At 43.0% G+C, this 24,278-nt stretch overlaps 1 protein-coding gene and 1 long non-coding RNA gene across 8 annotated transcripts in view; one reads left to right on the top strand and one right to left on the bottom strand.

Annotated features, from left to right (window-relative positions):
- Positions 1-24,278, top strand: part of LOC130516522 (uncharacterized) — a 230,160-nt gene that overhangs the window by 45,238 nt on the left and 160,644 nt on the right. The window lies entirely within an intron of this gene.
- The window catches only part of cdh8 (cadherin 8), a 75,881-nt gene continuing 66,643 nt past the window's right edge, over positions 15,041-24,278 (bottom strand). For all 7 annotated transcript variants that reach the window (XM_057017405.1, XM_057017431.1, XM_057017455.1 and 4 more), the window contains 4 exons: positions 21,896-22,017; positions 21,127-21,244; positions 17,423-17,674; positions 15,041-17,176 (listed from right to left, as the gene is read on the bottom strand). In XM_057017405.1, the coding sequence (XP_056873385.1) occupies positions 16,683-17,176; positions 17,423-17,674; positions 21,127-21,244; positions 21,896-22,017 (986 nt within the window). In that variant the 3' untranslated portion in view covers positions 15,041-16,682. The remainder of the gene's footprint in view (positions 17,177-17,422; positions 17,675-21,126; positions 21,245-21,895; positions 22,018-24,278) is intronic.

The following is a 24,278-nucleotide window of genomic DNA, read 5'->3' as shown; positions in this document are numbered from 1 at the left end:
AGACGAGAGTTGCCCCGGTTGTACCTGAGAGCCGCGCCTGTCATCACTGTGAACCAACCTAATGGGACTGTGGAAAGAGCCCAACAAGCGACCTTGTTCTCAGGTTTGCCCGGGTTCACATTCACAACATTCACGTTCGAAAGGTTCTGTCGACCGCTTTCTGCCGTTAGACGCTTGGCCAGCAGCGCATCATGAGCAAAGCATTTTACTGAAAGCAAGTACTTAAAGGGATCGAACAGAGTGTCAATAAAAGTGGTTTGTAAATTCAAAGGAGCATTTTTCATTTTAGAGATCATTGGCATCACGAGGAATTGATCCACGCGGCTTTTATTATTTGCCAAATCATAAAATTAATTTAACTTATGGCACAAAATTAGACTGGAAGCAGTGCAGCACGAATCTTTTCAGCCCTCTGAACAGCAGCTCCGGGGCCACACATATTTAGATCAATAAGACAAATAGGGGTGTCCTGAAAACAAAGAGTGTACCACACAAGAACTCCATGAACCTATTTATAAGTGAGGCTTTGTCCATTGGAATAATGATCCCACAGCAAGGCCGAGACACCTCCCCAGGCCAGGATCCATATCCCTGTTAAAGCAGCCACAGCTTCAGCCTAATAAATGTAAGTAGCAAGAAAGAAAGAAGGGAAGAAAGAAAGAAAACTCCAGGCAGAGGTTTCCACCATGCCTAACACTTGCTTCGAACATGCATCGTGGGATTCATCCCTCTTCCGGGTGGTATGAAGGTTATTTTACCAGAACATCGCTTCATCCAGCCCGATCGAAAGAACATAGGATTTGGTTGTTGTTGAGATAAATATTTAATTCATAAAGGCTGAGTAAATAAATAAGGAACACATAAAGGGGTGGTTTGATTTAAATGTTTCATTTAGGCAGAGAGTAATGTTGTTTTCCAGATAAGTTAAAGCACTTAAACATCAGTAAATTCAATAGATGCGCTCATCCACTGTGTTCCTGATGTGAAAGAAAACACAGAAAAATTTAATTACATACTGTAGGGTTTTGTCTTTATTCCCTTAATGTGGATCTTTAATGCAATTACACGACTAAGAGCTGGGTTTTCATTTATCAATTCAAATTCGGATGGGCGCATTGTGGGAAACTTTCTGACAAAATTGAAACATAAGAGAGAATTATATAGTTGTTTCACCTCATTTAATTACAGAGAACGGAGGAGGAAAGAGAGAAACATTCGGAGATTTCCAGTGCGCTCACAGAGGAATATTATTTTGTTTCATTTCAGTAATACTGTGGAAAATCAAGACTAAATACTCTTCTTGATCTTTAATTATTCTACTATCATTTATGTGGCATTAAGCACGGGGGAAGAAAGTGCTGGGCTTACAGAGTATCCTGCTAATTGACTTGTGCAGTCAAATGATTAATGTCAAGGCCAAAACTTTGACTTATTCATCAGTATAGGTTGCTGAGGGTAAAGACACATGAGCTCTTTATCCATCTTTGTTGGTTTCTAGTTTTGTAAAGACATTTTTGGTTATTTCCCCTGCAGGGATACTGGAGTATACATCCCTCGTGTCTAAATTAAGGAGCCATTTAACTAGCAACCATCATGCTCTCTGGTCAGGTCAGACCTCATATAATAACCTGCCCCCTCCCAAAAAAAAGAGAAACAGCTCATTTAATGTCAAAGGGAAATCAGAGTTTTACAAAGAATTATTTATTATATACAGTGGGTATGGAAAGTTGTCAGACCCTCTTCATTTTTTTACTCATGTCAAAATCCCCCCCCAAAAAATCCAAACTAGTATTAATTTAGTTTTTTTTTTAATAAAAAAGGCAGAAACCTGTCTAAATAAGGCCTTTCAGTTTGTAGAGCACACCAGACCTGTGCTGAGATCCATGAGGTCAAAAGAACAGCCTGAAGAGCTCAGGGACAAAAGTGGAGCCCTAGAGGCTAGAAAAGACCTACCCAGATAGCATACAGATGTGGGCCACTTCAGGCAACCATCTGCCACTGTAGGCATTAGTCTGGCCCCCAAAGAACAGATGTGAACCTAACCACGCAGCACACGTGGCCATTGCTCCTTCACTTATTTGGGATTAAGCAGCTGGTGACCAATGGAGCCCCGTCCAGCCAGGATGTCCCTCATGCTCTGGGAGCGATAGTTATGTTGCAATGCTCTCGGTAGCTAATGTTGATATGTCAATTAATAAAATTAAGGAAAATATGTCCATCACGAACACCTAATCCCCTTGTTCATATTCTGGACATGCCTACCATAAGACATTTAGCAACACCAAGGAAAATACAGTATATTAACATGGCCCTTTTACATATCAGTCTCAACATACTGTTTCTTTCAATAAAGTCAACGTTATTCGCTATGTCGTGATGAACGTTATCTTTGCATTGTCAAGTTGAGGTTGCAACATATTCAAATGGACAAGGAGAGAACAGAAGTCATGGCGAGTGAAGGTGAAAATGATCAATTGTGTGTTCTGGTTTATTGTATTTATTCACATTTGACAGAAAACATTATCACGGTGTGCAGGATAGACAGGGTCATAAACTGGGAACCGGATCTGGGTTAGTCCTGCAGCTAATTGCGAGTGGGTTCTAATGAATTTGGTCCGCCGTCGGTTGATATGTAGCATTATGACAAGGCTGTTTGTCATCGGGAAGACAAGTGCCAGTATTCCATGTGGTAGGTGGGCCAGAATAATAATGCACAGTGGCCCACATTGGGGTGAGTGCTGCTTTACTGGTCCCTTCTTGGTGCGTTGGTTTGGTTTTGGAGCACTTGGGGCTCTGGCAAACACCTGTGGAAGTGCCATCAATCCGTGTGGTATATGGACCAGGATAAAAATGTCTGGTGACCCACAAATGGCAACAGGAGCGGACCGCCCGAGTGCCATCCACACATGCGATATGTGAGCTGGATGAATATGTCAGGTGTAGGCCGGAAGAAGTCAGACTGGACCAATCACAGAGTTGATCACTGCGGCCGCTGCAGCTGCGTCTGAGAGATGCTGAACCCAAAACCGGTTCCAGAAGCTGTCTTTGGTGTGTGTAAATGAACATAAAATGTTGCTGTTTCTTTTTTCTTTAGAAGGCAGCACAGCCTGTAGTCGACTGGGCTGAGAAGCGGAGGGTTGCTGGTTCAAGCCCCAGTGCGGGTAAAACATGGAAGGTGTTCTGGTTGTAGGGGGAGGGGCCAGAATACCTCTAAAGCACTGCTGCGGTACTGTTGAGCAATGCCCACATAAGGCCCTGCACCCACCCACCCCCCTCCTTATTTAGCAGCATCCCCGTGACCCTGAAAGAAATAAAATGTCCAAGAAAGGAAAAAGATAATTATGTAAAAGGATGACAAATGCACACTTGTAATGTAAAGCACTTTGAGTGGTTGGAGATGAGCAGAAATGTGCTATTTCAAAACAGCCTCTTTAGTTACTGTTGGCCTGCTGATTTTCCACTGCAGGAGAGTCCAGTGCTTCTCTCCCTTCTCTATTACCGACAAAGTAACTGAATCTTTCAGAATTCATCCTCACCAGAATTATAAACATTTCTGAGCTAATCCAAAATGCATGCCAGAGGCTAATGTCTTACTGTAGTCTTCTCCTATAGTCACAAACAAGATTTTTCTCTTCGACCAGTTCTACTAAAGCTCATATTTTAGCTTGGAACTGCAGATAGACTCCAGCAAAACACGTGACGCTGATGCAGAATAATCCTCACTTAGCAGCAAATGGATGGCTGGATGAACATCAGCTTTATGATTAAAAAAATGTTAAATATTCATCAGCTCTTTGGGCAGACGTAACCCCAACGGTTGTGACAGTGCTACTGGCTCTCACCCCATCAGCCAGTGGAATGAATTAATGCCCTGGGCAGAGAATAAAGAGAAAAGAATTGTACATTTTTCTTCATTCGTCTGAAGTGTCACCCACTATTAGATTATCAGAGGCATTGTCTCCATTTACTGGCAGACAATTTCAATAACAACTTTTAATATTAAAATCAGACTAAAACCTTTGAAATACAGATTGCATTTCAACCAATGTAGTCCTTTCCTGGAAAAGTAGAGTTTATAAACGGGAGCACGCCGCAGACAATGAAGCACTTTGTACACTTAATCAGCCAGTGGATCAAGCTGATTGTGCTCTGCATAGCAATTCTGCCATCATTTAAGCAATCAGTTGGAACTTCCAACCTAGCAGAGATACATTTAGAAATAGGAGCTGCATTTACATTGATAAGATTACATTTTTAATGTGAAGCTGTGGCATTTCCCTTTTTGGATGTGTCATTGTGTCTACAATGATCACAGTGACAAATGTGGGTTTTTGTGTTCACAGGTTTGACTTGGTTCATCAAAATTCTTCCCAAAAGCAATCACACTTTAATTGTCAGAACATTATGTCATTGGTTCCATTGGGACCTGGAAAGTGTTAAACAAAACAAAGTTATTTTTTTCTAGCAGAAAAAGCTGAAACACCGAGTGCGAAACTTCTGAAGACAGCAAATTTCTCATGAAAAGAAATATAAAGATATAAGCATGCCTTCTGAATCTATTTGCAATTGTAAAAATCCAAAAAAAAAGAAGAAACTTAACATTATTTATGTCAAGGATTCAGAACTGGACTCAGACGCAGAGAAAGACCAATGGCTTTATTTAACAGAGTTAATGAATTCCTCAACAAAGTGGCAACATTATCAAAGTGGAAAAGTATGCCTGATAGAGGGGGGAAAATCCCAAAGCTGAAATCAGAATTACTCCAAAGATCAAGAGGATAAGCAAAGAAATTTGCAAAAATTAACAAAAAATGCTCTTTTAATAATTGAGGCTCTAAAACAAAAGTCTTTGGAACTCTTTCTGGAAACGAACTCCCTCAATAGAGGTAAACACAGAAACAACTTTGCAAAGACTTTTCAGTACCGGGACAAGGACTTGGACAAAATGGAGTGTACGACCGGACAAAACACTGTGGCACAGGACAAAGGCAGACACGAACTTGTGAGGCTAACGGGGGACAGGTGAGACAATCAGGAAGCAGGAAAGACACACAAGGGAAGGGAAATGACCTCAAGGAGCGGAGTTACCTTTCAAAGTAAACCAGAATTCTTCCGTGTGGAAAATTTTCAACATGTTAAAATGGAGCTCTTCAGCTTGATTTGCATTTAATTTGCTCTGCTCCCCCTGAACTATGAAGCAGGAATCCAAGGATTTTCATTCCACTATCTGTTGTAGTGTTGGATTTCTACATATAACATTGACATTACTGTTTAACTTTCCATAACTTTATTATTTGGTGTAGTGTTGCAGTGTGATCTGACCTTTAATGCTAGCTACTGCTCCAAACTGCCAGCACCATGGTCAGAACCTTGTAAGTGACCAACAAGTCACATCTCTGATTTTATGTGGGTTTTTATTTATTTATTTTTTTTAAACATAATGTGTGGCATGACAGAGTTGATGCAGACAATAATCTATCAAACTGAGAGCAAAAGTAGGTGGAATCAAATTAACGACACTGCTGAAAATCGCCTAGATGAATTTCTGTGTGGTATTTACATGTTGTTCTCATGCCTGGGCGGTATTCCCGTTTCCTCCCACAGTCTCAAAACATCCATGTTAGCTTTATCACCTGTGTTTGAATGGCATTGGTGTGTGTCCTGCTGGTGACCTGTCCAGGGTGTATCCTTGCTTCCCGCTCTGGGAAAAAGATCGGACACCGCTTTGACCCTGATTGGGAATAAGGGGTGTTAGCTGGAAAATGGATACACTGCTGTAATGTGGCCTCAATCACAATTCAGTTAATGGTGCCCCAGATCCAGTTAACCATCCAATCATTTGATAGTGGCTAACCGCAATGCTAAAGGTGCATATTTTCAGTGTGGAATCTCAAATCCAGGTTTTTTTTTTATGTGTTTTTTGGTTTTTTGCCTCGTTCAGTTTCAGGTTTGAACAAAAAAGAGAAGAATCCAATTTTTGTTTCACGAACAACTCGACCTTGTTGTTAGAGGTAGTAATAGTAAATCAAAGGCCCAGTGCTTTAGACAGAAAGCAACTGTCCCTGCTGCATTCACCTGAGCGCACGGAATATAATCACTGATGCAGACAATATCTCAACTCATCCTTTTGGACCTTTCTCAGCTTACTTATGCTATCCTTGCTACTGTAATGGCTCTTCTCCCTCTAACAACATCTGCTGAGAAATTCGAGCCCCAGTGCAGCTCCGAGAAAATAAACCATTTCTTTGACATCCTGGCTTTTTTGTAAGATAGGACCAGAGAGGTGTTGTGTTTATACTCTTTCAACCTCTTCACCATCACACACATGATACCTGCCAAATTGGCATCTGTTGCGTGGGAGCTCCAACACCAGAAGACTAGATGGTCATGTGTGCTGATAAGCCATCATTTTACTGTAAAGCAGGGGACATGTTCAATTCAGATTTCAGACCGAGGTAAAAGTGTGTTTCCGCTGTGTCCGTCTGCAACAGAGAGATAGCCGGGGATTGATGCAGAGTCCAGGCAGGAGAGTTCCTGTGTAGTGGAAATCATTTCTGGCTCTATCTTTGTCTTTTTTTCAACTCTGCTGGTCCCAAACTTCAACAAAGCTTCATCAGTTTGTCAGCCTGAGCCGACCTCTTCTGTAGATGTTGCAAGCTGGCTTTAGTTACATGGGTCTGCTTCTGGCGCAAAAGGGAAAAATATAGAGATGGGGGTAGAGGAGGGCCTTCAGGGTCATGGTGGGTGGCAAAAGAAAGGATGAGAAATGGGGAGGAAGGATAGAATAGGAGGGGAAATAAAGAAAATATTTGACTGAAGAGTAGAAGAGGAGAGCAGCTTTCCCTGGGGGCATAATTAGGTATAGAACGACTAATCATCGGACTTAAACTACAATCCTTCCTCTTGTATTAACAAATAATGTCCTTCTTTCTCTGATGCTGGGAGGGCAGGGGGTGGGCAGGATGGAGGGCATCCTGAACATCTATCCAGCGCTCAGAATAAGCTCATTAAACAGGGACGAGTCAAGATGCCGACAGGAAAACGTCGCTTGCATCAAAAGTTTCAGAGAATTGCAACTGCATAACTGATGCACACTATTTGGTGGAATCAAAGAAAGAAGGGAAACAGGCACATCTGGCAAATTAGTACACCTCGTCTGCTCCCTCTTCATGTGAGGGAGGCTTGTATCGCACTGCTGGTTATGTTCCTGCGTGCCCCCTGCTGTCTCCCTGCATTGTAGGTGTCGACCATTTGCCAGCTCCCCGGGTTGTCTTTAGATCCCTCTCTGAAAGCCCATATTGGATCATTGATGATGTAAGAATGAAAGCACATTTGTTATGATTAAAACATGCTGTAGGTTATGAAAGTTTCAGGGCCAAATGAGAAGGTTGTTCTCTTCCATCAATTAGAGTTTGCTCAAAGGGATTAATTGATTGCGGCGATGCACAGTTGTCCTTTCTATTTGCTTCTTTAAGGGAAAAGTTTAAAAGTGTAATATTTAGCCGCATTCAGTGTCTCCTGGATGTAAGATTTAAGGTGCAATAACCTTCACCATGCATTCCTCCAACCTCCTCTATTGCCTGTCTCATTCTCTCCTTCAAACATTTCTGAGATTTCCTCCGTGCTATCTCTTCAAACCCTGTGTCCCCTGGCTCAGGCAAGTCTTTTTTCTCTTCTTTCTCATAAAATATAATATTTATCTCAGCCTGTTTGAGTTCACTCACCCTTATCATTGGGTGAGCTCCCGCTGGCACTCAGGTGGATTAGTGTAGGACTCATTGACATTATGTTTCTCATGAAATATGCATATCAAGATGAAAGGTGACGGCGTCTCAGCAAGCGCTCCCCTGCTCGGAGTTTATGTTCTCGCTGAAAACAAAAAGCAGGAGCAGATTCGATCGTGCAATTGCTCCAAATAAATGCCTGAGCATTGGTTGCGTCAGCGGGGGAACTGTGGAGAGGCAGCGAACTGATCTCCATGATTTAAACGTGCGCATCTGAAGTACCCGCTAAGGAAGGGTGTTGATCTTTTGAACCTGAGCCTTGCTAGCAAGGTTAGTTTTATTTATCTATTTCTCCTGAAGGTACAGATGATGATGGCTGCCTTCTCCTCTTCCAAACATGTCATGTAATGAATAATGCATATGTATAAAAAATGAGAGTAGACCAAAACTGGTAGTGGAAAAAAACATGTAAAAATCAAATGAAACAGAAAATCACACATTCAGAGTGTATCCAACCTGTCCTGTTTGAGTTAGTGACTTTGAGATGTTGGGAGCAGGCTGGACTTGCCCTCCCCCCCGAAGTGGTGCCTCCTGGTTTATGTGCTATTGTGCGCAGCTATTAAGCTATTTTGATAGCTTTCATGTTTTGGAGCTAAATGCCAACCTTCTACTGAATGACCCCAAACACACAGAGAGCCGCCGTTGAGCAAAACCATTCCAGGAATTCATCTTTGGACATATTTATCACATTAGTGGCGTTCTGGTTGCCCAGGTGGCCAAGTTACACCGCAGCGTTGTTTCTCTGCCCCTGTGCTGACCCCTACGCTGTCAGCTGACTTGAACCTCCACAGAAATTGAGCTGCGTGATGCGTTGACCGATCCCCCAACAGCTGTGACTGTTCCTCTCATCAGGTTTGTATTTCCTCCTACGTATTCCATTTCAGTCTTGTGGACCGGTTCATTGATCGACTGACTGGTGAGCCGGAGCCCAGCCATAAATCCATGAGCCATAAAAGCCTAACGCCCTTTCAAACCTGTTTACAACGGCCTGTCGATCAATTTTGTGGGAACTGTTTCAGTTCCAGTCTGGGTGGTTCTGGGTCTGACACAGACTGGGGAGCTGGCTGGTCAGCAGGCGCTCCAAACAAAGTTACATAGGTGCACGTGTTCCACGTTGGCCTGTAGGTTTTATAGGCTGGATTTGAATTGATATTTTTAGTCTTGTTAGTCTATTCAGGGGTGGGCAAATCCAGTCCTCGAGGGCCGTATCCAAGCCAGACTTTCTGTCCTACAGGTAAACACTTTCACCTGGGGTTCCATTTACCTTGGTGAAAGCGGTTTCTCCCTGGTAGGATGCAAAACGTGGCTGGATTCCAGCCTTCATGGATTGGACTTGCCCATCAGAGGAGGTCAAATCCATTCCTCGAGGGTTGAATTCAAGCCGGGATTTACATCCTACCAGGCAGGAAACGCTTTCACCAAGGTAAATGGAGCCCCAGGTGAAAGTGTTTACCTGTAGGACAGAAAGTCTGGCTTGGATACGGCCCTCGAGGACTGGATTTGCCCACCCCTGGATATGAACCAACATGAAGACTGTTATTTCCTTAGCATAGCTTTATGTTTCTATTAGCCTGCGTGATTAATTAGGATTTTTGTTGTCGTTATTTGACAGACCCCAAGTTTTCATTTTTTAGTCAAATCATAGAAATTAGAAACGTCCTTAATAAATGCCTGCGACACTCATCACATAATTGTTGCCTGAATTAACTTACAAGCCATCATTCCACATATTGAAGTGTCCTTTAGCAATAAACGGATCCCCGAAGTGTTCTTTGGTGTATGATTGTGTGTAGTTGGTTATTTCTGCTGCCACCACCCCATCGAGTCACCGATAACGTATAGCTCTATAAGTGAGCTGGACACATTCAGAAAATAATGCTGGAAACGTCAGTCACATTGATTGGAAATATGACAAGTAAGACGGGTAAAAGGAAAGTCAGACCACAAAAGTTACATTGCAGAGACTGGTGGTGGCTGCAGGGACGGTCCAAAGCATCTTCAGAGAGTGTCCTGAGCCTTCTACTGATATTCTTGGTCAGCTCTCTGTGGTCCCAAAGTATCAAATATTAAAAACAAAAAAAAACTTTCGGAATTGTAGCAAAATAACCAGCCATATTAACTTCCAGCAGCGTAGCGCCAAGCAAAGATAATCCAAACGCAGCCCCAAGCCTCTGCTGCTCAAAGCTGCTCTGTGGTCCAGCAGGGCCGAGCATCTCTCATCCCATCAGCAGCTGTGAGCAGCCTGTCTGGATCACGGGCTGAAAAGTGTCCACAGCAGAGGCGCCAGTGCGCTGGACACACAGCGGGACAGCGATGCTGCTATTGTGCTAGCTGTGCACTCCAACAACAGAGGCAATCATTAATGCTAATTGCAAGATGGGTCAATTATACACTCCATGGTGCGTGATTAGGACCACTGTGTTAGTGACCATAGAATCAAAACAATAGCCATTCTTAGTATGAAATCTGAAGAGATCCACACAACACGTTTTGGTCATTTTAATTTTCTTCTTGTGAAGTGATTTTTTTAAAGCTAACATACATTTCACACAATGTCCCTCTAATCCTACTCTGTTGCCTGGCAACAAATAAGCCTTACGCACGGCCTTTAGGTTCCTATATTACATCATCGCTGGACATTAATGGTTTTCTCTCTCTGTAACTTTGACCTGGCCTCCACCCTGTTTATACCTGCTGATGATTTAATCAATGACGTTGATGATGAAGATGACGAAGATGAGCCGCAGGCCGAACCATCCAGGCAGACAGGAAACACGACTGACACACGACTGCCTTTAATCTTTCATTTTGTTCTCCGTTATTTGCAGCACTCACCGCTACGTACACGCGAGCTGCAAGTGAACTCAGCTCACTTTGATTCTCCTGTTGTTCTGATGTGGTGGAACATCTCCTGCCACAAACTTACAAGATGAAAGTGGACTAAATTAGACACATAAACAGTGTTTGATAGAACTTAATTAGAAAAAAAAAAAGTTTGAGTTAAGGTTATTCTGAATAAGTTCAATCATAATGAGGGAATAAATTCATATAAAACAGAAGTTGAATTATGTCTGAAGTCTCAGGAGAGTTATGTAAAGGTAAGGAAACTGTTGAAAAAAAAAATCCCATGATGCTTATTTAAATATGCTTCATTGTATTTTTAGACGCTCATTAATGATCTAGGTAGTAGATTAGAGATGAATAATTAGTTAGTCCGCTATCAGTTAAAAGTTTGGACAGACCTCACGCAATGGTCATATTTTAGATTACGGTAATTAAAATAGCCATTTATTGGCTTCAAATCACCTTTGGCCTTCCCTCAATGAGCTTCATGAGATCAAATGGTTCCCCAAGAGTCTTGAAAGACTCCACAGAGATGTGGAGCACTTGTTGGCCCATCTGCCTTTCCTCTGTGGTCCAGCTCATCAGAATCCATCTGGACCGGGTCTAGGTCAGGAGGCTGCGGAGGCTGCGGAGGCCGCGGAGGCCAGGTCACCTGACGCAGCACTCGCCACACTCCTTCTTTGTCATATAGCCCTCACACCGCCTGCTTGGGCTCATTGTCCTGTTAAAAAAGGAAATGATGGTGCAAATCTGCATGGAGAGATCAGCCATTCACCTTATCTGTGTCACACACAGACACGGCAAATGGAACCAACGATCTGAGATTCAGGTCTAACGTCCATTCCCTGTGTTTCTCTCCTGCTTTTCCTTAGTCGTGGCTTCTTAGCAGCTATTTGACGATAACGTCCCGATTGACACAGCCTCCTCTGAACAGCTGATGCAGAGATGTGTCTCCTACTAGAACTCCGGGAGGGAGTTTATCTGGGTTCTAATCCGTGGGTGCTGTTAACGTGATTTCGGAGGCTGCTGACTCGGATGAACAGAGGTGACTCTTGTTCTTCTTTTCCTGGTGATGGTGTGAGTGACTGCACTTGCAGTCAAAGTTTTTGCAATTTCCTGGACTGGCTGACCTTCAGTTCTTATAGTAATGATGTCCCTGTCACTTCCCTTTACTTGGATGATTGGTTCTGGCCGTGATATAGATTCCACCAGTTATCAAATAGAGCTGTCATCAGTGCACCAACGTTCCTTCTGCACAGCACAACTGATGGTCCCAGCCCCATTAAGAAGGCAAAAAAAGAAATCTGCAAATTAGCCTTCACAAGGTACCAGTGAAGTGAAAACCATTTCAGGTGACTGCCTCATTGAGAGAAGGTCAAGGGTTTGCTAAGCTGTAATTACAGCAAAGCTTGGCTCCTTTGAGGAATCTAAAATATAAAAGACACGAAGAATTAGTTCACAATCGTTGTGGTTGCTACATAATTCCACATATCTTGCTTTATAGTTTTAATCTCTTCAGTGCAGGTTTCACATCACTTCATCAGCCTTTCTCTTAAGGGCTTCATGTGGACGTCTTGTATGTCATCATGTATTCACAAGTACAATAATAATCATGGGAAAATGGGTGATATATGTAGATGGGGGAACTCTCTTTTTCTTCTGTGGTGTCTCTATGTCATTGGTGGTCTGTTGCCTGATGTTGGCCAAAGAACTCCACTGTTGTCCAGGCAACACTTGGTTACCGGACAAAAGTGCACACAGAACGAGCAGGTGTGCGCTAATGCACTGCAATCAAAAGTTGGGATTCCTTCTGTGCTGAGATTTCTCCACATTCTCTTCATTTTTATTGATTTTATGGATTCTAGAAAAAGCATCCAATCCTTTTCCCATCACTGGCTCTGCTGGGTTGTGAACCTAAGGTCACAATAATCCACAAAAGACCACTGCGCTTCTAAAAGATGCTGGTTTTCCTTTGGAATTGCTGCTGGGATGCACATTTTCATGCCTCAAATTGGTGTCCTCTGCATGAAATTCCCCCTGGGTGAGTTATTCCTGCCATAAATAGAAAAGCACGACACCTTATGGGAAAAACGGGGGATCTGTATCCTTAATTGCAGAAGAGAAATGCAATTTCCTAATTTGTATGCAGCAAACTTTACTTGTAATTGAGGGCATCTCTGTCAGGTAACAATAATTACCCTTTCTTTACTACCTACGCTGCATCCACAGGTCCGGCTCATAAACCCCAGCACATATCAGTTGGGAACACCGAGTGACACCTCCATTATATGACAGGAGCGAGAAGATAATTTGATTCCCCCTTCAGGTAGACAACCTCTGTCAGACGTGCAGCCATACACGAATATAGATCCGCGCAAATGAATCTCTGGACCCGCGGAGGTCAGATTTTCAGGGAGACGATTTGCGCCGTCGTTCCCTGGAAGATTTAATTGGAGTAAAGGACCATTTGTTCCAGTGCTGATTTTTTATTTTTATTTATTTATTTGACAAACAGGTCAGACGCATGACAATATCAGACTTTAAGTTTAGTATCACTCAGCGTTATTCCAAAGGCCAAAGTCACATAAAGAGCTGAGCCACATGAGTCAGTCAGAAAACACAGTCAAATCAAAATATATTAGCCGATTCTTCCCATTTTTGCTCTCATCTCTTCATCTTATTAACAAGTACAAATCAGATTTCTGGATTAATCTGATCTGCCTGTTACACAAGCTCATTTCATAAGCATGTGTGCGAGTGGATTTGCGAGACTTCATGCTTTTGGAGTTCGGTGCGGCACGGACAGGAATTGATACGATCAAAGAGCTTTTGTTATTTAGCAGAAACCTCAATATCTGATAAAGCCAAACAAAACTCTAATCTTTCGACACGATTAACTGAGAGGAGGCAGTGTTCTAAAAGGGGGGGAAAAAGGCAAGGAAATTGGAAATGGAACTATATCTAATCTCCTTTGCGCTCGATGTAATAAATAATCGGGATGAATGTAGATGAGTATTATTGTAACAACACTGCAATTTACATCTCAGACTAATTAATGTAACCGAGGCCTTTCTGGTGCAAAACTTTTATCTCCATGGGTGCATACTCTCTGAAATGAGAATACCAAATGGGATGAATGCAGAATGGATTTCAAGCCCTATGTTTCCTCTTTGATGAGATAATGACGGTTTACAAAGCTAATTATGCAGTATGCTTTTTTTTTTTTTTTTATTTTTTTTTTAAGCTTGAGAATTATTGTGCACAGCACATTTTAAAATCCTGTTGTCTTCACTGCGGTCGTCTCACGGAGGACTCCAGCGGTCCACTCAGTGTCCGAGCCCTGCTGGAACAGCGCGGCGAGTTTAAACGCTGAAGAGTTCCAACTTTATAATGTCAAACTGATAAAGTAAGCTGAAGCATGCACACTCTATTAGGAGCAAAACAGCAACTTTTGAGAATCAAAGGTCGCCTTCAACATCAGAGATTCTTTTCTCATGCTGCTGGAAAATGATAAGGATTTGACATTTTTTTGTGTTTCTTCTGGTGTGTATTGTTGCGGTTTTTTTAAGGGGTGGGGGCTCAAGGTTAAGCCTATAACTCTATTTATAGAATGTTGAGTCAAGCGGGCGTGTTTTGTATTTTGTTTCCCACTGCTTTGCATAAAATAGACTTTTTTTTAATGTGTAAGATGTTCAAGGAGAGATGTTGTTTGTTTAGGTGAGGAACACGCAGGGGAAGATGCTCCTGCGCGTCTGCCTTCGAAACATTTGAGGACGCTCAAACCCATGTGAGACATTTTCAGAGGTGGCTTTTTGTTGACAGGACACATCAGTTAGGATTTCTGCTCTTCACACCTGCCTTCAGAAGAAATTGAGGGTTGGTAATGACTATTTCGGGACTATCTGAGGTCAAAATTCTTAAAAATATAAAGTTAAAAGGAGCTGAGAACAATCTAGCAAAAAGACAGGTGAAATCATGCAAATATAAAATGTTAAATGTCAAATATAAAATGTGTTTATAAAATAAGTCTATGAGGAAACGGCAGCGCCTGGAGCGTCAACCTTTTCCAACCCTTTTCTCCACTTTTCCATTCGGATTAAACACTGGATGCTATTCAAGATGCCCCGTTTAATCAAGCTCATATAGAGTAATCAGAGTAATTATTTAACTAATGTGTACAACTGTCATAACCAGAACACTAACTGAATTTTAATCCTGATAAAAATCCCCTATGTTTGCATCAGGATCCAGCTCTACTAAAATTACAACACCAATTCTTCCGTCAGCTCTGACCTTGGTTATATTCCATCAGTCCTACATAAGGAAGGAACAATCTAGAACTTTGGTCCATGCTGCCTGAGGCCCGGGTACCTGTTTGTGGAGGACGGGTCAGCAGAAGGAATGTACACTAATTTGGCAGTATTTATAAAAATATATTTCACAAAGTAGGAAACAATACAGGGTATCTTAGATTACAGTACAGGGAGTAAATAATTGAACATACACATTGATAAGCATTAAAGCACAGTAGAAAATATGATCTGCCTGTAGGACTATTTCATATACTGTGTATTGTTTAGTCTACCGAAAACTGCCATAATACTGTATCAGTACAGACTGAATACACACGCTGCTGTAGTGCCGTTGAAATTCTGTGCAAGAGAGCTAACGTGCAGATAGACGAAACCTACCACCTCATTGAAAGCTAATGACTTTAGCAGTAACTCTATGTACATTACAAGTCTTTTTTTTTTTTTTACTGATATCATACAGTGTAAGCAGAATATGCACATGTTCTGGGTCTCTGGACTACTTTCCTTTCTTTTTTCCGAATGCAAACTGTGCATCCTGACTCTGGTTTGATGTTTGGAGTGAGTCAAACACTCAGGTATCAATTGGATTAATTGTGCTCAGACGCTATCTGGCTGTGCCTCAGAATATGGTATGTGATATAGATTATACATTGAATTAGCACGTCTCAGAAAGGTTTCATTGCCGCAGTCCCGATTCGTTTGATTAGCTCTGTTTACTTGTTTACATCAACTGCCTTCGATTCCTGACATAGTCTGGCCATCATCAAAGAGTTTTCAGCTTGTTGGGAAAAAGAGCAGAATCGAAAAAAAATGAAACCCACTCACGTAATTGTCAGCACAGAAAGAAATGATCCAAGAACAAACAATACAAAAACCAATTGAACAATAATGTATAATCAACAGGTGTCAAAAACAGTAGATTACAATTGTCTTTAATGTTGCTTCCATAAAAAGAAGGCCTCATAGTTTCTACATTTCTCTTTTTTGTCTTGTTTTCAGTCTTTTCTAGACTAGTAACACTTGCGACTCATACCTGGAGTGTGTAAATACAAAGTTGTATAAAGCGAGCCTTTCCTGGCTTTAGGTTATAAATGTGGCCACCAATGATATCAAATGATAACAAATTCACCTTAAAGCCAATATTTGTCTTTTTGCCTTTTTTAATCATACATACATTCATCATTGTAATGGAGACCATATATTGCTTTTTCATCGTTGTCTTGTTTCGGATGGGCTGGCTGGCCTGGGGGGGTGGGGGGGCACGAAACAAGTCCCTCTGCAGCTTCCGAGGTCCAGCCTGTTGTCCATGGAGCAAAGAGCGTTGTGTCCACTCAAGAAAACCCAAGGTTGATCATTAGTTCCTGTCATCCAGCAATGCTTTGCTCTTTTCTTATTTATTTATTTTTTCTGCTACCGGCAGTCACGGCGAATGACTAACACCCAAAACACTGCTAGACACTCCACAACGGAATCTAAGTTACACTCCACAAGAATCAGAGATCTCCTAAAAAAAGACGTTGTTTGGCTCAACAATTACAATGCGCTTGATGTAGTGGATGAAGACTGCTATACCTCACTAAGAAAATTACAAAAAGGTGGCCTTCCGTGTTTTCAGCTGTTCTTTTTTTTTTTTTTAAATATCAGGTTCTAAAAGCCATCAAACCCCCTAGCATTTAATACACAAGTAGGTGAACATAAAAACCAAAAAGACCAGAAAGGTACTTTCCTAAGGAACCAAAGATCAGGTCTCACGGTCACTTTCGCCAACAGAATAGAGCTCCCCAAGTCTTCTAAAGCGTGGGCCCCACTCTCTAAGGTAGTCATAGTTTTGGTCCGAGTCTGACGAAGTCGTCTCCAGGGAGCTGAGCGAGCCAGCGATGGATCCTCGGCCCTCGTATCCATAGATTTGGATGGAGTCGTAGGGCGGAGCGGTGGGATCATTGTCTGCCTCGTGGAGTCGTACGTTGATGAATTCATCAACATCCACACCATTTGGGCCCGAGTGCTGGCCCGCCCGCGGCATAAACTGCAAGTCAGGCTTGATGTCCTTTCGGGGTAAGTAGCCGTTGATGCCGTCGGGATTCTGCAGCGTCGCAATGTCGAACGCCTCCGTGTCCTCTTCACCGCCTCCTTCATCGTCATATCGGATGATGTTCTCCCTCACGTCTTCATCATCCTTTATAATCAGGGGTTCGTTCTTATGCCGTCTCAGGGTTACAAAGAGCACAACAATGACTGGTGGGAAAAGGGAGAAAAGAAGTCAAGCTTTAGTAAATGGCTCTTCTGCCAGTAGGCACTGATCTGCTTCAAGGTCTGACTGATCCTCAAGAAAACTGGGATACAAATATCTCAATGAAATGATGCTTAATACGCCGTTTTTGCATTGTGTAACTTTATGTAACTGGAGTGATCAAAAGACCCAAATTATTGTTCCAGCTAATTCTTTAAGGCATTCACATCTTTCAAATGTCTTATACACACCTAAGAGCAGAACAATGCAGGCCAGGATCGCGATGAGGGCTCCCATGCTGAGGCCGATGGGTAGAACATAGGCTTCAACGTTGCAGGACTGGACGATACCGTCTTTGCTGCACCCACACACCCGAATGGTCAGAGTGTTGGTGCTGCTCATCGGCGGGTGCCCATTGTCGGTCACAATGATCGGAAGGAAGTACATTTCCTGCTTCTGTCGTCGGAAGGTATCGTGCTTGGCTAGCACACTGATTGAGTTGTCTGTCGGAGACCAGAAAAGTCAGATTAATTTTTGTCAAGACGTGCAAAAATCTCATTATCATTCACAACCCACCGAAGATCTGTTATTAAATTGCCTGAAGATCAGTGCAGCATGAGGGTAAACTCATTTCACATCAATTGTCACCGCGCGTGTGTACGCTTTCACATAATCCAGCACTTCACTTCACTTCCTTTTTTTCCCAACAACATTCCATATTTTGGGGGAATTCTAACGGAAGGACCTCATGGCCCAAACACTGTAAGACCAGAGGAAATCAATGAAGGGAGCATGTGTTTCGAAGACGCTTAGACCCATAAATGTACCAGCTGCTCTTTGATGACACTTCTGTGAAACTCTCCTCATTAGCTGGCTCCCGCTAGCCGACTTACATTATCAAACACTCGCATTCCCATAAGAATCTACTCCTGCTGATCGCGCGGAAGCGTGAAATTACCGGTAGGCTAACCTTTGTCTTCCTTCGGGAAGACGTGGTGATGTACGAAAGAACGATGTTCCATGTTGGAACAGTTGTGTTGGCATGGCAACGCCAATGAAAAGATGGAAATTTTGGGATATAAATATTTGGCCTGATGATCTGCCATTGATGTGAACATATGCTGTCTTTTACTTTCTTATCAGTGGTGCCATAGAGAGGGAACATTTTCACTTTCATGTGGGTCGTACTGAGGTGTAGAAGGAGGATTCCACTGTCTACACTGTAAAATACTTTATACGCAGGTCAAGGTTTAATTTCTTGATGGTAAGTGTTTATTCCAGCTTGAATCTTTTACATTAATAAAAAATTAAAAAGAGAAGCCCATCTGCTTGAACTCGGTGGAGTTAAAAGAATGTTCTTGCCTCTGATATGTGTCCAGTTTGGCTCAGAACCACCTGAGAGTTTCAAAATAATGTACCTGATAATAAATAATGAATATTCTTTGCGACAGCTGCGATACTGACAGTCTGAAAACCTAACTTTTAAAGTCTCCTCGGCGAAATTAGTAGGACGATATTAAATTTAGTCATGTAAGACCAAAGGATTAAAAGAACCAAGAGAGTTGTTGTTTTTCGTTTACCTTCACATGATACTGACAGGCTGCGTCTGTATCCTGTTCTTGCACTTTCCAAATAAAGTTTCTTCAATCTTCATACTGATATAAGAACTAATGACTTTGGTGGCCCAGCTGAATCAATGATTTTCGTGTAAATGGTAGCGTGGTGCATGAAACACAGGCATGAACTAACTGATCTATATTTCCTCCTGCGTACATCGGAAAGCTTTAAACCTGTTATTGCGAAACATGTGGCGAATTCTCCAGGGAGAATTGAATTCGTCCTTTATTTTCACAGTCAAACTGGTTCTGAGACTGGAAATGAAATGATTCCTCTGGTTTCCCCTGGTTTCCAGCGTGGAGCTGAACGAAGGGTGGTCAAACCCCAAATGTTTGCTTGTGCTGGGTTTAAAAAAGGAATAAAAAGGTGCAATATGCCAAAATAGGTTTCCTTCATATTTTTTCATAGTATCAGTTGATTGGATTTTTTTTTGGGGGGGGGGGGTAAAGAAACATTTTCTCTCTACGTGTGACATCACTTCCTGTGAGAGGATCCCTCATCTGTGATTTGAAACCAACTAAACTAACTGGTTTTCCTGCTCTTGTCTTGGTCTCTGGAGCACAGACCAGTAGGAGCAACAATTAAAGCAGCCAGTCACACATCACGTGAGACCACTGTGCCTGACTGCATATTCCGACAGCAACAATGAAGCAAACGGCAAACTGGATGTCAGCTGGTCCCTTTGGGAGTATTTTGGTTTGGAGCCAAATTGAAATGGGGGATCAGCTAATTTAGATGAGGCGACGTGTAACATCTCTGCCAAAAAGATTCCAGAGGAATGAAGAAAGACACTGAATGTGAAGGCCAGCAGTTAGCGCTGGGGCAGCTGTAGGCGGAGCCGTCCCACGCCGACTTCAGCTCAGAACCGCTCCGAGTCGCAAAACACCGCATTACATTAACAGATGAACAAATCACTTCGGCCTGCTTGAGCATGTTTATGAACGCGTTTCGGACATCAGCCTAATCCTTTCTGACACCCAAGTCTGTGGTACAAATACACCGGGTCACAATGCTGAAGACGTAAAGGTGTGACGTCACTGGTTTTGTTAAAAACACCAGAACAGGCTGATAATGCCAGCGTGTACAGGATGCACCCACATCTAATCTGAGATAATGGCTATGTTCTGTGTAAACTCTCCTCATCCTCTCCACTCATCTCCCTGTAGTGATCCTCCAGTCTACTCATCCTCTCCTGACATTTCTACTCCCCAATGTCCCCATATTAATGTCCTAGAATTGTTTTTAACCTATAAGTACGAGAAGAGCATGTCTGTGAAATTGCTGCTAGCTGATCATCGTGTGCATCAGCGGAGTAATATCAAGGGCGGATGGTCTGAAATCTGCCGCCGGAGACGCTGTATGTTACCTATAGCTAGTCAAGGCTAAGCTATCTTCCGCTGTGGACAAGCCCTAACCTCTTCACTGTTCATTCCCTACAATTAGACCCATCATCGCAAACAAAAGCAGCACACAGAAGCTCACGGGAGCATGATGCTCTTCACTCAAGTGTCTCCCACAGCTGCACATTCAGATATGAATAGTGAGTGAAGTGCCAGGGGATACAGAGCAACCTGAACCTTGTCTCTGTTTGAAATTAACAATACCACATACAAAAATTTGGCCTTGCCTCGCAACATACGCTGCCAAACAGCAACCTATATCCATACATCGTCGGTTCGCCTAAGCAGGGACATAAGCCGGGTCGTTGTTGGGACTGATGCTCAGATGTTGTCCTGGATGGAAACTAGAGATCAAACAATGTTTGTGACACGACTATATGTCCGTGCATCAAAACAGGCGCTTCCTGGTTTGTTCAAAAGTCGGTTGATCTGCTTGATGACCTGTTTTTTTATGGACTCTTGCCCCCGTCAGGCGCAGGCTGCACTAAGTTACCCTGCGGCCAGTCCGTAGCCTGTGCATCTCGACAGACGGCTCACACCATATGAAGGGTTTTTTTTTTTTTGCCTCGAGCAGAAAACATTACAAAATACTGTCATGAACACAGCCTGTTATGGAGGAGAGATGGGGCGAAGGACGGAGTAAAGACAGAGAAAACCTGGCGCCATAAAGCACATCAGAGTGTTTAGAAAATAAACCAAGCACCATCTGCTATGCACTAACCATTCCTAAGATATCACCCTACAATGAGCTGCAAGACTACCAGGAAACGCCATTTGGCTCTCATTCACTTAGTTTGCCTCAAAGATCACTGGGGAGAGAAAAGAAGCTGGTGACCAGACATCTTCACATCTGTGGCTGGTAAACTACGCTCATCCAAACAGGTTCCTTCTGCCAAGATGTGTCTTTTCTCCATGTGATTGGGTGCGTTTTTAGTCACCTTGGTTGTTTTTGATGGTGAAATTGGGATTGTTCAGCATCTCTGGGACCAGTCGGTAGTTAAAGTAGTGCCCTTGGATGGGGTCATCTTTGTCCACCGCACTGACGGTCTGGATCACCTGTTGTCAAAAGAAAGAGAGACCATGTTGAGAGCCATTAGCAGAGTCAGTGTGTTTTGTTTTTTTATTCCCCGCAGCTTTATTGTAACATTGCTCAAACATAAACCGTATTCGTGTGTGGATTTAAGGACTATCATCCGGGATGTCATGTCTCCGCTTATGCACCTTTCAGTCACCTGAGTCTGTTAGTAATTCTGTCATCGTGGGTTTGTCTTTGCGAGTGAGCGAAAGTTCAGCTTCCCACCCTGCAGGGCGACTCCTCCCCCCCCTCAATAAAGCTGCGTATCTTGGATGCGTTGCCTCTAAATGAGCTTGATTGATGAAAAGGGGAATGTTAAGTACCTGCTCAGAATTCCTGGGTGGAGAAAGCATTACCCATTCGGAGGAGCAGATGAAGGACAGGGGAATTATTTGAGTTATGATCCACTCTGACCAAACCTGACTGCTCTAATTTCCCTTCTGCTTCCTTCTTTGTGTCAGGGCAGGGCTGCAGCAGAGGGTGGGAGGGGGGCATCGACTGCACCCCCACCTCTGGAGTCCCCCAGTGAAGTAAATAGGCTATAATTCTTTGTGGTCAATCATTACAGAGGGAGATGGGGGGGGGGGGGGGATAAATTACCTCAATGACGAATGAGCCATTTCTTTTCTTACCTGTCCAGGTTTTCCATTTTCGCAAAGAAAGGCTTCATATTCAGTCGCAAATTCAGGGGCGTTGTCATTAATGTCCATTACTCTGATGGCCACAATTGCTCTCGATATCTGACTGTGGTTTCCTAATGCAGAAAAAGGAGGGAGACAACAGACATGTGAACTCCACGGTGTGACCTAGTTTTAATTTCCTTTATTTTCCGTCTTGATTCCTGCCTTCATTTCCTGAGTTGACGGCAGGACGGACGATAAGCCGAATCAATCTGCGTTTTAGCAGCAGCTATCAGTTATGCAAAACAGGATTCCAGGCAACAGAAAAGACAAAAGAAACCCATTCAAAGTGCTTTTGAAAATCCCCTGTACGCCGCGATGTTTAAAACATGAGGGTTAACGCATGCATTTTAATGCATCGTTGGTAACTGAAGTCTAAAAAGACAATAAAAGGCACTTTAATTAGATTAGATTTTGATTGGAATTATTCATCACTGGTAATTGACCGTCCTTTTTGAGAGTCCCCATGAAGCCGCGTGTTTATTAATCAGCAAAGCAAAGGCTAACTTTTAAAACAATCATCTGCAACGCGCTTGCAGAATGTCCACTCAACCCAGAGGCTATTTTTTTTTATTCTTCCATTGCTTCATTTGAGCCCTCTCTGTCAGGTTTGATGGCCAAAGAGTTTAAAATTGGTCTCATCAGAGCAAAGAACCCTTCTGCAGTCGATGAGTCTTTTGTTTTTGCCGCTGTCCTTGAATTAATTGTCCTATTGTATGGCTTCATTTGGTTCCGGCTGTAGCTGCTGGACTGATAACCTCTTATTGAGTTTACCCCGGGGCGCAATGAAGTTCACCATAGACGGTGAAGCGAGCTCCTACTGTCAGCATTTACGGAGGAGCGACTCTGTATTTCGTGGCGCCCATTCCAAACTGGCCACGCTTGTTCGGATTTTCAAATTATATAGTCATCAATTATTAAACCTGCCTGAAAAAGACCGCTAATCCACAAAAGCTCTTCATATGCTCCTCATCTCTCCATCTGATTGAGATATACACACAAAGGAGTGTACAAGGCAGCAGTGGCAGAGCCGTCAGAAGGGTGGAGATTGACAGTGTGACAGGGATAGACGGATTAGGGCAGAGGCAGACAGCTACCCCCACGCCCAACGCCACACTCCGCGCAGTGACTTTTCTCCAGTAGCGGACAAGGAATACGATCAGATTAGTTGGGTGTCAGCTGGTACGAGGCAGCAGAGCATACATCTGTTTGGACGGCAAACAGTGGAGGAACTGGGAACAAATGTATCCGTCCGGAAGAGGCACAAACATTGGCGCATTTCTGTGCACTGTTGTCAGAGGCGCTGTTATCTTGACTTAGAGTCACTTTGCCAAGAGGCAGGTTCTCCAACAGAGGCTGCTATGATGGGGTTTTAGAGCCCTTATTTATTCTAGCAATTAATATATGTTTCCTTTAAATGGAAGTTTAAAAAGAGTGAGACGGGATTAGATGTGAAGGGAAAGATGGAGAGACTGAGCAGAACAGGACAGGAGAGGGGGGGAAAGTTACAAGCTGTGTCAGTTTCCATTCCAAAGCTTTAAGGGCTACATTAAGTTTTATCACAGCATACAGCCCCCCCGAAACAATCTGTATGCAAATAAAGCTGTACATATGGTTTGTGCTGTTTGGAGCTCTGCCGGCAAGATTTTCCAATGGAGTCACTGAGTTTTGCGGTTCACAGATGTTCTTTAATCTGTAATGGATGCTGTCGTTAGAGGATCCCGCTCTGGAGCGTGCCTTTAGAACTGTTTACTTGATACGTCTTCATGTTCTTGGGCTTCCACAAATTGACTACTGAGCTGTTTCATTCAATCAAATCCCAGCAAATCAGCTTCTATAATACCCCCCCCACCCCCCCACCCCTCACGTGGTCTCAAATGCTAATTGTTTGTGTCATGTGCTAACAGCAAATTAAAAATGCTGCTGTTGAACAGCAAAGGTGTTGAACAGGGGCTTGTGCAGGTTAATGATTCTTCAACAGGCAAAAGGCAACGTCTGACCTTTCAGCGTCCAGCAATGGCAAGGATACAAGATAACGCCAGGGCTACGAGAGCCATGACCAGAGCCCTCATCTGAACATTCCTCGTCAATAAATTGGTCTCAATGCACTTAGTCTTAATGCTCCTTATATTCCTTGTGCTTACTGAACACACTGTTCAGCCTGAAAACAATTCTGAAGACATCTCCTTTTACGCTAAGTTTAAAATTGGGTTTTAGCTAAGCTAATATTAGCATGGATTTACTGCTGTTTCCACGGCTGATGCATCTGTCAAAGCCGTTGCTCCGTCTTGTTTTTCCAGGCCTTTGGTAGCTGCGTTCCTGCAGTTCCCATGTC

Source organism: Takifugu flavidus, chromosome 2, assembly GCF_003711565.1.
Source record: "Takifugu flavidus isolate HTHZ2018 chromosome 2, ASM371156v2, whole genome shotgun sequence".
In the NCBI taxonomy this organism is placed as follows: domain Eukaryota; kingdom Metazoa; phylum Chordata; class Actinopteri; order Tetraodontiformes; family Tetraodontidae; genus Takifugu; species Takifugu flavidus.
Note: the sequence above shows the minus strand (reverse complement) of the source record. Positions and strands in the feature narration are given on the sequence as shown.